We start from the raw sequence: 13,165 nt of genomic DNA, 5'->3' as shown, positions 1-13,165 counted from the left end.
AGATCTGCTTGCCTCTGCCTCCCAAGTGCTGGGATTAAAGGCATGTGCCACAATGCCAGGCAAGACAGGGTTTTATTATGTAGCTGTGGCTGACCAAGAATTCACTTTGAAGACCAGGCTGGCCTCAAACTTGGAGAAATCTGCCTACTTCTGTCTCCTGAATACTAAAATTAAAAACCTGCTCCACCAGGCCCTGCCAAGAAGTGGGATTGATCTTGGTATATTGATCTTTTAATATGAGACTTTGGTAAATTCCTTTATTGGTTCCTTTTCTTCCAGATTCCTTACTATGTCAACCATTTTTATATTTGAACATAGGCTTTGCTGATCTCTTCTCTTGGCCATACATACCTCTTTTTTGTTTAAAGGCTGCATTAGTTTTTTGTTAATCTATAACTTCTTGTAGACTACGTTTGTGCAAATGGCTTTTCTGAGCAAGTTTAATTTTATGTGTATAAATGTTTTGCTTGCATATATATAAGTGCACCCATGTCGTGCAATGCCCACAAGGGGTCAGAAGAGGGCATCAGTTCTGTGGACCTATGGGTAGCAGTTGTGGGTACTGGGAACCAAACCTGGGTCCTCTGTAAGAGCAGCCTGTGCTAACCACTAAGCAATCTCTCCAGCTTCCTGAGCAAAAAGTTTAAAGATCTGTAACTAATTCATGTAATTATACAAATAAGATAATTTTTTTCTTCCAGGTTCCTCTCAACAAAGTAGATTATGAATATAGTGAACTGATACTATATCAGAATCAAGTGATGAGAGAGGCAGATTTATTTCAGGAATCTTTGAATCATATAGAAACGTACAAGAAACAGATATGTGATAAACTTTTGGTAGAAGAAATTAAGGGTAAGTTGATTTGCTTTTTTTTAAAATGACTTTTAAAATTTTGTCCTAACACTTCACACTTGCTGTATATCTGGAGGTAGTCTAAGTACTTAGCTATTGAGCCATTATTAATCCCCATAACAGCTCTGTGATAAAGGGAACCGAGGAGCTGTTGTCTTTTTTTAAATATAGCACCTACTGATTTAGAGGTTTTATTTTTTAGATTTATTTATTTATTTTTTAATTACATGTATGTATGTGCTTGTGTGTGGGTATATGCCAGGGGAAGTCAGAGGTGTCAGATCCCTTGGAGCTGGAGTTACAGGTGATCCTGAGCTATGCCATGTGGGTGCTAGGAACTGAACTTGGGTCCTCTGCAAGAGCAGTATAAGCTTTTAATGGCTTTGCCATCTTTCCAGCCTCCAATCCATTTTTTTGTTATTGCAATTAGTATTAATATCAGTATTAATGACAAAATAATGTTTCAAATAATTGATTAAAATATTATTATATAATTAGATACTCTTTTCTTTTTTGTTTTACTAATAATTTATGGATGCAAAGAGAAAGGTAATTATTTTTTCTTCCTGTTATGTTACTGCTGTTTTGGGGATTAAATCTTTTTTTAAAATTTATTTTTATTTTATGTGTATAAGTGTATTGCCTGCATGCAAGTGCACCTGTGTCATGCAGTATCCACAGAAGACAGAAGGGGGTATCAGATCCCTTGGAACTGGAATTACAGATAGCTGCCATGTGGGTGCTGGGATTCGAACCTGGGTTTTCTGCAAGAGTAGCCAGTGCTCTTAGCTACTAGCCATCTCTTTAGCCCCTTTGTGATTAAATCTTAATGCTTTCAAGCAGCTATTTCTCTGTTTCTTTCTTTATCCTGTAGCATTAATAGGCAATGTAGTAATATCAGTTCAGTTTTTTTAAAAAAAAGTCTTAAAAATGACTGCATAGCCACATTCATATTGGTAGTAAGAATAATTTGGGGAAGCAGTATCTTGAATATAGCCAGTTCTCAATATGGCTTATAGAGACAGGTTAAGGCATTATTTTTCCAGTGAACTTTGCAGGCCAATTTGATATTTATATATTTATCCCTTTTGTAATTATTAGCTTACTTAAGATCTTTAAAAAAATTGTAAAAAGAGATTTTCACTTAATTTGTGAATATGTATATGTACTTTTTTTGTTCTGTGCATTCTTTTCTTTACTTTTTATTTTATGTGAGTATATTGCCTACATGTATGTAAGTGCACCCGTGTTGTGCAGTGCCCAAGGAGGTCAGGAGAAGGCATCACATCCCCTAGAACTGGAGTTATGGATGATTGTTAGCCACCATGTGAGTGCTGGGAATTGAACCGGGTCCTCTGCAAAAACAGTCAGTGCTCTTAACTGCTGAGCCATCTCTCCAGCCCCTGTATTCTTTTAAAGATATATTTATTTTTATTTTATGTGTATTGAGTGTATTACCTGCATGTATGTAAGCATACCCATGTCTTTCAGTGCCTGAGGAGGTCAGAAGAGGGTGTCAGATTCCCTGGAACTGGAGTTATGGACAGTTGTTAGCTGCCATATGGGTGCTGAGATATGAACTCAGGTCTTCTGCAAGAGCAGCCAGTGTTCTTAACCACTGAGCCATCTCTCCAGCTACTGTTCTGTGCATCCTAATAGTAATAACATTTGCTTCATGGTTGTAGCAAATAACATGTTTATGGAAATGAAGAAATATGCTGTTGTCTATTTTATCTAGGATAAGTGGGGTAATAGATTGGCCAGGAAATAGTTGTACAAAGTAGGGCATGGTTATTGTTTGCATAATGAAAAAAATATTATGAATAAAAATAATATTATAATCTGCCTTCTCCTTTATGGTAAATGTTAAAGCAACAGTATATTCCAAAGGTGTATTTGTTTGAAATAGGTTCTGTAGGGAATCAAAAATGTTGGAAATAGGAAGGTATGATATATTTATTTTTGAAAAACTCTTTTATCTTGGAAGAGGTATACTCTCTATTATATCTGAAGGATCTAGAGTCTTATTTCCCACAGCCACTTGGAATTTTTATGACAGTAAAAATATTTGAACCTATAGATGGCTCACATGAACATGGCTTCTGTGGTTTCTTGCTATGAAGTAATGTTTTGTTGTATAATTGTGCTGAATTAGCTTAAACAATTTTAGTAATCTAGAAAGAAACCAAGAGGATTGAATGGACAATTACTGAATACAGGAACTGATCAGAAAAGATTCATTGAAATCATATACAGTAAGAATGTAGGCATATTTCATGAGAATTACTTGCTAGTCTAATTTTGCTGTGTGATTGTTTAGTTATCTTCAGGAAGGTATAACATATGTTTAATTTAGAGATAATTTGCTAAGAAATTAATATCTACATGTGATTTGGGGAGCAGGAAGCTAAAAATGAATTTTAATATGGTTCATTTCTGAAGGTAAGCTGTGAATTACTCTGTTTTTATAAATTACTCAGTTATATAAACTGTAAGATGGCCTAAGAGGAAGCATATAGAACTAGGTCTTTCATAAATATCTGTTCACTAGTGCTTAATGAATTCTCTTGGGTCAGAAAAGTAATGCTTAAGTAAAATGAGTGTAACTTTAAACTTAATTTTAGGGGAAATGCTGTTGAAATTGGGAAGATTAAAAGAAGCCAGCGAAGTATTCAAAAACTTGATTGATCGCAATGCAGAAAATTGGTGTTATTATGAAGGCTTGGAAAAAGCTTTGCAACTTCGTATGTAATGATTTTTTGCCTCTTAACTAGCTTTTGAAGTATGATTACAGAAGGTGTAATAATCCTTAAGAATAATTTTAGCATCAGCTGTTGTTTTCCCATGTAGTAAAATTACAGATTAAATATGGGTGTGAAAATTAACTCAAATATTTACACATAAATAATAATGCTAATAGATGATTTTACGTGCCTTGACCCATTTAAAACCACCTCTAATTATAGAGTTAGACATGGTGATGTATGCCTGCAGTTCCAGGAAGCTGTAGTAAGCGATTTGTGAGTTCTAGGCCAGCCTGGGCTATCTAGCAAGCCCTGACTCAAAAACAGGGTTAGGGAGAGTTCTCTGTGTGTAAAGTGCTTGCTACACAAGTTTATGAGGACCTGAGTTCAGATCCCCAAAACCCACCTAAATCCTGGCAAGGCAGTGAGCACTTGTAATCCCAGCAGTCCTATGAAGAGCATGGGAGGTAGAGACAGGAGAATCCCTGAAGTTTGCAGACAACTAGTCTGGCATATGCAAGAATAAGAGACCCTGTCTCAAACAAGGTAGAAGGTGACTCTGTCACAGACATGCCATAGCTCACATACATGGACATGCACACATATGTATATACATGTTTTACACATACAAGCACAAAACAAAAAGTCTAACTAGAGATAGAGAGATGAGGAAGAAAATGAATATTTCCTTTCTGGGAAATGACATAATTATTTAGTATTAAATCATTAGAGGTCTGTTTTCTTTGACCTTTATAAGAATTGAATGAAAGCATTCTCATTGAGGGTATATAGTGTACAGCAACAACATAAAAATTATTCTCTTGGCCGGGCATGGGCTCATGCCTTTAATCCCAGCACGTGGGAGGCAAAGGCAGGCAGATCTCTGTGAGTTCAAAACGAGCCTGGTCTGCACAGTGAGTACCAGGCCAGCTGGGGCTATGGGGAGACCCTGTCTCAAAAAGACCAAAAAAAAAAAATTCTCCTAATTTTAAAACAAGTTAGTTTGTGTAGAATGAAAATGTTTTTTGACAGTTTTCAGAACTGTAGAGAGTATTATTCCAATTTTTCCCTGGTATTTTTAAAAATATTTTATTTATTATTTTTAGTCTATGTATATGAGTGTATTGCCTGCGTGTATGTAAATGCATCTGTGTTGTGCAATGCTCTTGGAGGTCAGAAGAAACTGTTAGAACCCTTGGAACTGGAGTTACAGAGAGTTGTTAGCTGCCATGTGAGTGCTGGGAATCGAACCTGGGTCCTCAACAAGAGCAATCAGTGCTCTTAACTGCTGAGCCATCTCTCCAGCGCCTTTCCCTGGTATTTTCCAATTAAATGTTGGTAGGAACAGTTATTATTCCTAAAATCACGCACTCACACACACATAGTTGAAATAAGGGCTCATGTACCTTAGACTGCTTTAAACTTGCTGTGTAGCTGAGAATTACCTTAAATTCCTGATCCTCCTGCTCCGTCTCCTGAGTGTTGAGATTTATGGGACTATACTTCCATGTCTGACTTAAAATCTTATTTACTAATAGAAAGAATACCTGAAATAATTATGAAAATTTTATTTTCTTAGTTTTTTAAGGAAAATGATTAGAAATCAATTATTGATTGAATATTGTGTTGAAAAAAAAAAAGTCAAAAGTTACATGCCTTAGGTTGGAAATGTAAAATAATTGTGACTTTTTTTTTGTCTTTTTGAAACAGGGTCTCCCTGTAGCCCCAGCTGTCCTGGAACTCACTATGTAGACCAGGCTGGCCTTGAACTCACAGAGATCCGCCTGCCTCTGCCTCCCAAGTGCTGGGACTACAGGCGTGCGCCACCACACCAGGCAACTTTTTTCTTTTAAACTACTGGTTTCTAACTGTATTACTTACTTGAGATAAACAGCTTAAGGAAGGAATGCTTTATTTTGATTCATAATCTTCTAGGTGAAATTGCTCTGGGGTACATCTTCTAAACTATAAATCATTTATAATCATAATCCTAAAGCTGTTATTTAAGCTTAATCAACAGATATGGTAGACTTTTAGGGGGAGGCTCCATTCATTTAGGGTATTTAATATAAAATATATTATAAAGCATATGTTATAAAAATATGTTTTTTCATGGGCTCAGAGCTATGGAATAGAAAAAAAAAGAAATGCAGTGTCTTTCTGTGACTTGATGTCAGTCATTTGAGTTGGATGGAGAATCTATTATAATTACAGGAATGTGGATTTCTTCTGATATTTGGTTTAGAAGAGTGATTTCTTAATTATAGTATTTTACCACCACAGAGTTTTGTTAGTTCTTTGCAAAATTGAGAGCACCTTTGATATTAATAATATAATTTTTATTTTAAAGTTTATTACTATTTTAGATGATGAATCTTACGCATCTTTACTGGTAATAGGCTCTTTAGAAGAGAGACTTCAGATTTACGAAGAAATTAGTAAGCAGCACCCCAGAGCAATTTCACCTAGAAGATTACCTTTGAACCTTGTCCCAGGTAATACTAGGATATCTTTTGGAACACTAATAATTATTTTGGAATTAATCAGTATCATTCTTGTTTTAAAAATTTGTTGCTATTACAGTGTTTATGTCTATACCAATATTATAAGTAGGCGTGATCAGTTATGGACTTTATTGTGTACATTAATAAGACTGTCATACTTCAATATATAGCTAAATGTTAGTTTTGAGTGTAAGTTATCTATGCAAAACTGTTTTTCTTGTGTGACTTTATAAAGGCATCCATATTTAAAAGGTAAATGAAATTCCTCAGATTTGATGACAAATTCTAGATGAACTATTATTAAGTGGTAGAATTTTTTGGGGGGGGGTTCTTTTTAAGACAGGGTCTCCCTGTAGCCTCAGCTGTCCTGGAACTCACTATGTAGACCAGGCTGGCCTTGAACTCACAGAGATCCACCTGCCTCTGCCTCCCAAGTGCTGGGACTACAAGCGTGCGCCACCACGCCTGGCTAAGTGGTAGAATTTTGAAGTTTTCCATCCTTTTAGGGTATTTATATTCATAGAAAGAGTTGTGAGCTCTTTGTACCCACCACATGGTTTAGGGTAAGAACAGTTTTTTGTTTGTTTTTTTGTTTGTTTGTTTTTGTCTTTTTGAAGCAGAGTCTCCCTGTAGCCCCAGCTGGCCTGGAACTCACTATGTAGACCAGGCTGGCCTTGAACTCACAGAGATCCCCCTGCCTCTGCCTCCCAAATGCTGGGACTACAGGTGTGCGCCACCACGCCCGGCTAAGAACAGTTTTTGAAGTCCTTTGTATGAGTCATCTTTTTGTTCCTATGACAAAAGTATCTGAGATAAACAACTAAAAGGAGGAACGTTTTATTTTATCCCATAGTTGCATATGTTTAGTCCATGATTCCATCATTTCTGGACCTGTAGTGAGGCAGACCATCAGTGGCAGAGAGGGTATAGTAGAGCAAAATTGTCTACTCCCTGATGGCCAGGAGAGAGAGAGGCCCTAGAGCAAGATACACCCTTCAGAAGCATGCCCTCAGTGAGCTGTTTCTTCTATCTAGACTCCACCTTCTAATAGCCTATGTAGATAGGAACTCAGTGGGCCAGTGGAGCTTCCTTTGGGGACACTTGATATCTAAACCATAATATTTCCTCTCTTCAGAATTAACTATTTTTCTGAATTTTGCTTATTAGGCCATTGCTTTTATTTAAAAGCTCCATGTATTTTGCATCCCGAAAAACAAAATTATCTGTGTTTTTAATTTGTGTAAAATATCTTCTGTGATTTACTCTTATTGCTTGGTAACATATTCATAACCTTGAACCAGACTTTGCATGTAGCTGAACTTGTACTTATTTGGGGTCTGTATAAGAGGTAGTGAGTATATTAGTACTTCATATAACTAAGATCTTTGTTTAAAATTTGGTTTGTGGGACTGGAGAGATGACTCAGCAGTTAAGAGCACTGGCTGCTCTTGCAAAGGACCTGGGTTAGTTCCCAGTACACACATGGCAGCTAACAATCATCATTAGCACCAGTTCCAGGGGATCTGCTGCCTTCTGGACTCCTCAGGCATTGCATAGTAACATACATGTAGGCAAAACACTCATAAACATAAAAATAAAATTTAAAAATATATAAAGTACTTATGAATTTGGCCGGGTATGATAGCACTTGGGAGGCAGAGGTGGATTGCTGTGAGATTGAGGCCAGCCTGGTCTACATAGCAAGTTCCAGGCTAGCTGGGGCTACAGGGGAGACCCTGTCTCAAAAAAACAAAAACAAAAGCAAAATTTATTTTATCAGCCTTTTAGTTGTGCTATCAGCTGTAAATTATTGTCATTTCTTTGGTAGAAGTCAAACTCTAAAAAGCTAATATAACTTCAAATTTTTTATTCTGGGGATGGTATAGTTTATGAATTCTCGTAATGGAAATAGTTAAGTGATTGGATTGTAACCTTATTTTTATCAAAAAAATCATTAACTTAAATTTTTATTATTGTGTATGTGTGAGTCATCTACATGTGAGAGTGTGGGCTTGCTCATGTGGCACATGTGTCAAGGTCAGAGGACAGGTTTTTGGACTCTATTCTCTTCACTGTGGATTCTGGGGATGGAACTTAGGTTGAAGTTAGCAAATCAAACAGGCTAGTATGGCGAGCATTTTCACCCACTGAGTCATCTTACTGGCCCCGCTTAGTTGAGGTGAAGAGATGGCCCCATGAGTGAAAATGCTAGCTGTACAAATGTGAGGACCCTGTGTTAGAATTCCTAGAACTATGTGGCATAGACCAAGTGTATGAAATCCCAGTGCTCCCATGGATAGATGGGAGGCAGAAACAAGAGACTTCCCAGATACTCACAGGCCAGCTAGTCTGGTGTACACAGCAGGAGAACAACAAAGAAGACCCTCCTCTCAAAATGAGGTGGAGGCAAGGACCAACAACCAGACATCCACATGTACATGTAGCACACGCGTATGCCTCTATTGACACACATGCATGTGCTTGCCCATACATAGACACACAGTACACATGTATACACAAAAATTGTAATTGACACAATTGGGAAAAAATGAAGTACCCCTTAGAAATGTGTTGGATTAGATTGTAGATGGGCACTTCTAATTCAGAGTTTTAAAACATAAGACTATTTAGAATCCATTTTCAGTACTGATGAGATGGCTCAGTGGATAAAGGAGTTTGCCACCAAACCTGATAACCTGAGTTTGAGCTCTGGTAGCAGGAGAGAACTGACCTCCACAAGTTGTCCTCTGACCTGCATACATGTTGTGTGGTACATACACACATATATTCATATACACATACTCGCACACAATAAGTAAATGCAGTAAAAAAAAATGAGAGTAAATTTCTAATGATCAGTTACCTACTATCTGTATGTAGTGATACAGTTGCCTACTGAAGTATTGGGGTTATGCTTTCTATATAACAAAAATAATGCTGACTGACTTTTGGGGTTTAAAATTTACTTGGGAGATAATTGTTTCTGAGGGAGCTTTGTCTATTTAAGAATTATTTGCATCGATCAAAGTTTTTTTTTTTTTTTCTAGGTAAAAAATTTCGAGAACTCATGGATAAATTCCTGAGACCAAACTTCAGTAAAGGTTGCCCACCCTTGTTTACTACTTTGAAATCTTTATATTGTAATACAGAAAAGGTAAAACTTGATATTTCTTCAGTTTTGCTTTATTATAGATTTCCATGGACTATGCTATGCTTTAATCATTTTTTGTTCTGGTAGTGTTATTTGCCTTAATTTTTGTCTAATAGGTATACCAATATTATATGTGTATAGTTCAACTGATACCAAAGGAATTGTCAAACTATATGTTCATAGCATATAAGAGTTTTATAAAAATACTAAGATGGCCGGGCATGGTGGTGCACACCTTTCATCTCAGCACTTGGGAGGCAGAGGCAGGCAGATCTCTGTGAGTTCAAGGCCAGCCTGGTCTACATAGTGAGTTCCAGGACATCTGGGGCTACAGGGAGACCCTGTCTCAAGACAAAAAAAAAAAAAATACTAAGATGAACATCTGGATTTGGTGGCATACACATCTCAGCTGCTGTAATCCCAGCACTGGAGAGGCTGAGGAAGGAGGAATGCCACAATTTGAGTCAACCTGTGCTATATAGTGTGTACCAGGCCAGTCAGGGATACATGACAAACTCTGCCTTAGAAAACCAAAAGCTAAAACAAAAGAACCCAAACCATACTAAAATTATTATAAAAGTTACTTACTTCTTAATAGGTACACTTTTCAAGTAGAATTTTAAATTTCACATACTACAGGCTGGATGTGGTGGCACATACTTGTAATACCAGCTCTCAAAAGACTGAGGCAGGAGGATTGTTTTGAGTTTGAAGCAGCTTGAGTTACATAGTAAATTCCAGGTCTGTCTAGGCAACACAGTGAGAACCTGTCTCAGAACAAACAAAAAAAACCAAAGCCAGACTTGGTGGTTGTCCTAGTTTGTTTCTTCATTGCTGTGACAAAACACTCTGACCACTACCAACTTGAGGAGGAAAGGGTTTATTTTATCTTACATCTCCCGGGTCACAGATCATCAGGGAACCCAAGGTAGGAACTCAGGGCAGGAACCTTGAGGCAGGAGCTGGAGCACAGGCCATGGAGGAACACTACTTACTGGCTTTCTCCCCTGGCCCCTGCTCAGCCTGATTTCTTATGCAACACAGGCCCACCTGCCCAGGGGTGGCACCGCCCCCAGTCGGCTGGGCCTTCCCACATCACTCAACAATCAAGAAGGTGCCCCATGGACATGGCCACAGGCCAATCCAATGAAGGAAATTCCCCAATTGAGGCTCCCTCAACCCAAGTGTATCAAGTTAACACTAAAGCTATCCATCACAGCTTCTTTAGTCCTAATCAATTCAAACTGCTTGAAGAACACATTTAAAACAAGAGACGCATGATTGACCTTGGAAAATTCCAAGTTTGTGAAATATTTGAGGCATTGTGTTAGCTTTCCATCACTATAACAAGATACCTGAGATAAAAGACTTTGAAGGAATACTTTTTATGTTGGTTAAGAGTTTCATGGTTTTCATTTGTGGTTGCTTGGCTCTGTTGTGTTGGGCCTGTGGCAAGGTTGAGCATCTTGGTAAGGAGAGTATGTAGTGTATAGTGGAGCAAAGTTGACCATATCCTGGCAGGCAGGAATTGCAAAGAAAGGAAGGGACTTAACTGTCAGTATTCTGAAGGGCCTGACTTTCCTCCTACCTCCATAGTGCCATCAACTAGGGGTTAAGCTTCAATACAAAGCTTTGGGGGGACACTAGACCCACATCATAACAGCCACATAATTCATGCTGTCCATTTTGGGGCTCTCCATTTTTTATTGTGGTCCTTGGTACCAGTCTTAAGTGGATTGGCTCTCTTGGTTTTAAAATGATGGAAGCAAAATTCAGTTTTGAAGAATGAGGACTGGAGAGATGGCTCAATGGGTAAGGATTATGTAACTTCAGTGTATGTTTGGTTGTAGTTACTAATTTTTTTTGATTATTTAGTTTGTTGTATTTTTTATTATTAAATTGATTTTAAAAGTATGTATTACTGGAGCCAAGCGTGGTGTCACAGGCCTTTAATCCCAGTACTAGGGAGGCAGAGGCAGGCAGATCTCTGTGAGTTCAAGGCCAGCCTGGTCTACATAGTAAGTTCTAGGACAGCTGGGGCTACAGGGAGATCCAGTTTTAAAAAGACCCCCCAAAAATAAAAAAGTATGTATTACTCCAGAGATGCATAGTATACCCTGTTTAAAACCTGTGTTTGGCGGGGCTGGTGAGATGACTCAGTTGGCATTGACCCTTGCTGCCAACCCTGGCAACTTGAGTTTGATACCCTGGAACCTGCATGATAGAATAGGAAGGAGGCTCCTGCAAGTTGTCCTCTGTTCTCCATGTGTGTGTTGTATGAGCCCACTACCACAAATAAACAAACAAACAAATAAACAAATCCAACAACAAAACCCCCAGCAAACTACCTATGCTTTCTCTAGTTTTTACAAACTGCTAGTAGATGGCATCTAAGTTAATGAAAAAAATAATTGCTACCATAACTTGAAATAATTTGAGTACTGAATTTCTAAGCCTAGAAAATAGTTAAGTTATAGGCATTCTAAATGATTAGTTATGTGCTTTTGGTATATTAAAAGGGGTCTGCTACTTTTAATTTTCTTTTAAAAGTCTTTTTTCAACATTTTCATCAATGGTTCTCAAATGCTTGTGTATTGGGTAACTTGGAGGCTTTTAAACATACATTGTATAGAACCAGAGTTCTGATGTCTACAGCGATATCTAAAAATAAGCATCTCTAGCAAGCTCCTGGCTGATCTTGATGAAGTTAATGATATGAGGATCATATTTTCAGAGCTATTCCTTTTGAAAAAAAACAAGATAATACCATTAATTTCCAAATCATGAGTTTATTTTAAATTTTCACATCTTTGTTAAAAAGAAATGATGGCTAGGTGTGGTGATGCACACCTTTGATCCCAGGAGGCAGAGGCAGGCATATCTCTATGAGATTGAGGCCAGTCTGGTCTACCTAACAAGTTCCAGGCCAGCTGGGGCTACAGGGAGATCTTGTCTCAAAAAAAACAAAAAGAAAAAAAAAAAGAGAGAAATAATGATAGAATTGAGTTCTGCCTTTTATTTTGATAGAAAATACACATATTTGTGGAGTACAGTGTGGTAACTGTATACATGTAAAATGTGTAATGATCAAATAGGGTAATTAACATCTCTAGCTCCTTAAACACTTGTTTTAGGAAATTTGGAATGCCTGACATGTACTTTTTAAAAAATATAATGAAAAGTTGTTATAATTGTTACCCTACTGTGCTCTACAGCATCTTAAATTTTTCTATTTGTGACTACCTTTCTAAAAATATTTAAATTTTTTTTTTGTTTTAAAAATATTTATTTTATGTGTATGAGTATATTGTATTCATGCATGTAAGTATACCTGTGTTGCACAATGCCTGTGAAGGTCAGAAGAAGGTATTGGATGCCCTGGAACTGGAGTTATAGATGGTTGTCAGCTACCATGTGGATGCTGGGAATTGAACCCAGGTTTTCTGCAAGAGCAGTACTCTTAACCGTGTTGGAACCCCAGTTTGGGGTACCCAACGTCCATAGGAGGCCGCTCCCCAATAACTCAGTCCTCAGACCAGAAGATGCAACAAGCATAAGGATTTATTACGTTTTGCAAAACGGACCCCTGCCTCACTCGGAGGGCAGAAGCCCAGAGCCCAGTTCACAGGCTTCTTTTAAAGACAAAGACCACAAACTAGAGAGAAAGCGGCAGTAACGTCACAAGCGGCGGCTATGTGCCAAGCAAAAAAGCAGAGGCTATGTGCCAAGCAGACGTAGGGGGGGATTTCTGGGATGATTTCCAGCTTTGGGCAAAGAGCATGAAAAAGGTCAGCTCAGCTTGTTCTTAGCATTCAGAATTATTTTTTATTTTTACTTCCTTGTACAGTTTTTCTCAGGCCTGGGGGATTTTAGTTTAAATCCATTATTCTGGGGGCTTTGGATCCATCAGA

At 37.8% G+C, this 13,165-nt stretch overlaps 1 protein-coding gene across 4 annotated transcripts in view; it reads left to right on the top strand.

Moving 5' to 3' along the window:
• The window catches only part of Naa16 (N(alpha)-acetyltransferase 16, NatA auxiliary subunit), an 81,086-nt gene that overhangs the window by 27,712 nt on the left and 40,209 nt on the right, over positions 1 to 13,165 (top strand). For 3 of the 4 annotated variants that reach the window (XR_003847245.1, XM_008854690.3, XM_029556964.1), the window contains 4 exons: positions 702 to 855; positions 3,480 to 3,599; positions 5,999 to 6,094; positions 9,151 to 9,257. Coding sequence is in view for 3 of the 4 variants with exons in the window: in XM_008854690.3 (XP_008852912.1) it covers positions 702 to 855; positions 3,480 to 3,599; positions 5,999 to 6,094; positions 9,151 to 9,257 (477 nt within the window). In the remaining variant the exon portion in view is untranslated. The remainder of the gene's footprint in view (positions 1 to 701; positions 856 to 3,479; positions 3,600 to 5,998; positions 6,095 to 9,150; positions 9,258 to 13,165) is intronic. The other variant, XM_017794772.2, reaches the window with a different exon arrangement.

The sequence above is a fragment of the Nannospalax galili genome, unplaced genomic scaffold (assembly GCF_000622305.1).
Source record: "Nannospalax galili isolate Female #2095 unplaced genomic scaffold, S.galili_v1.0 scaffold386, whole genome shotgun sequence".
Taxonomy (NCBI): Eukaryota; Metazoa; Chordata; class Mammalia; order Rodentia; family Spalacidae; genus Nannospalax; species Nannospalax galili.
The sequence above is the reverse complement of the archived record's forward strand: the minus strand, read 5'-3'. Positions and strand labels throughout refer to the sequence as shown.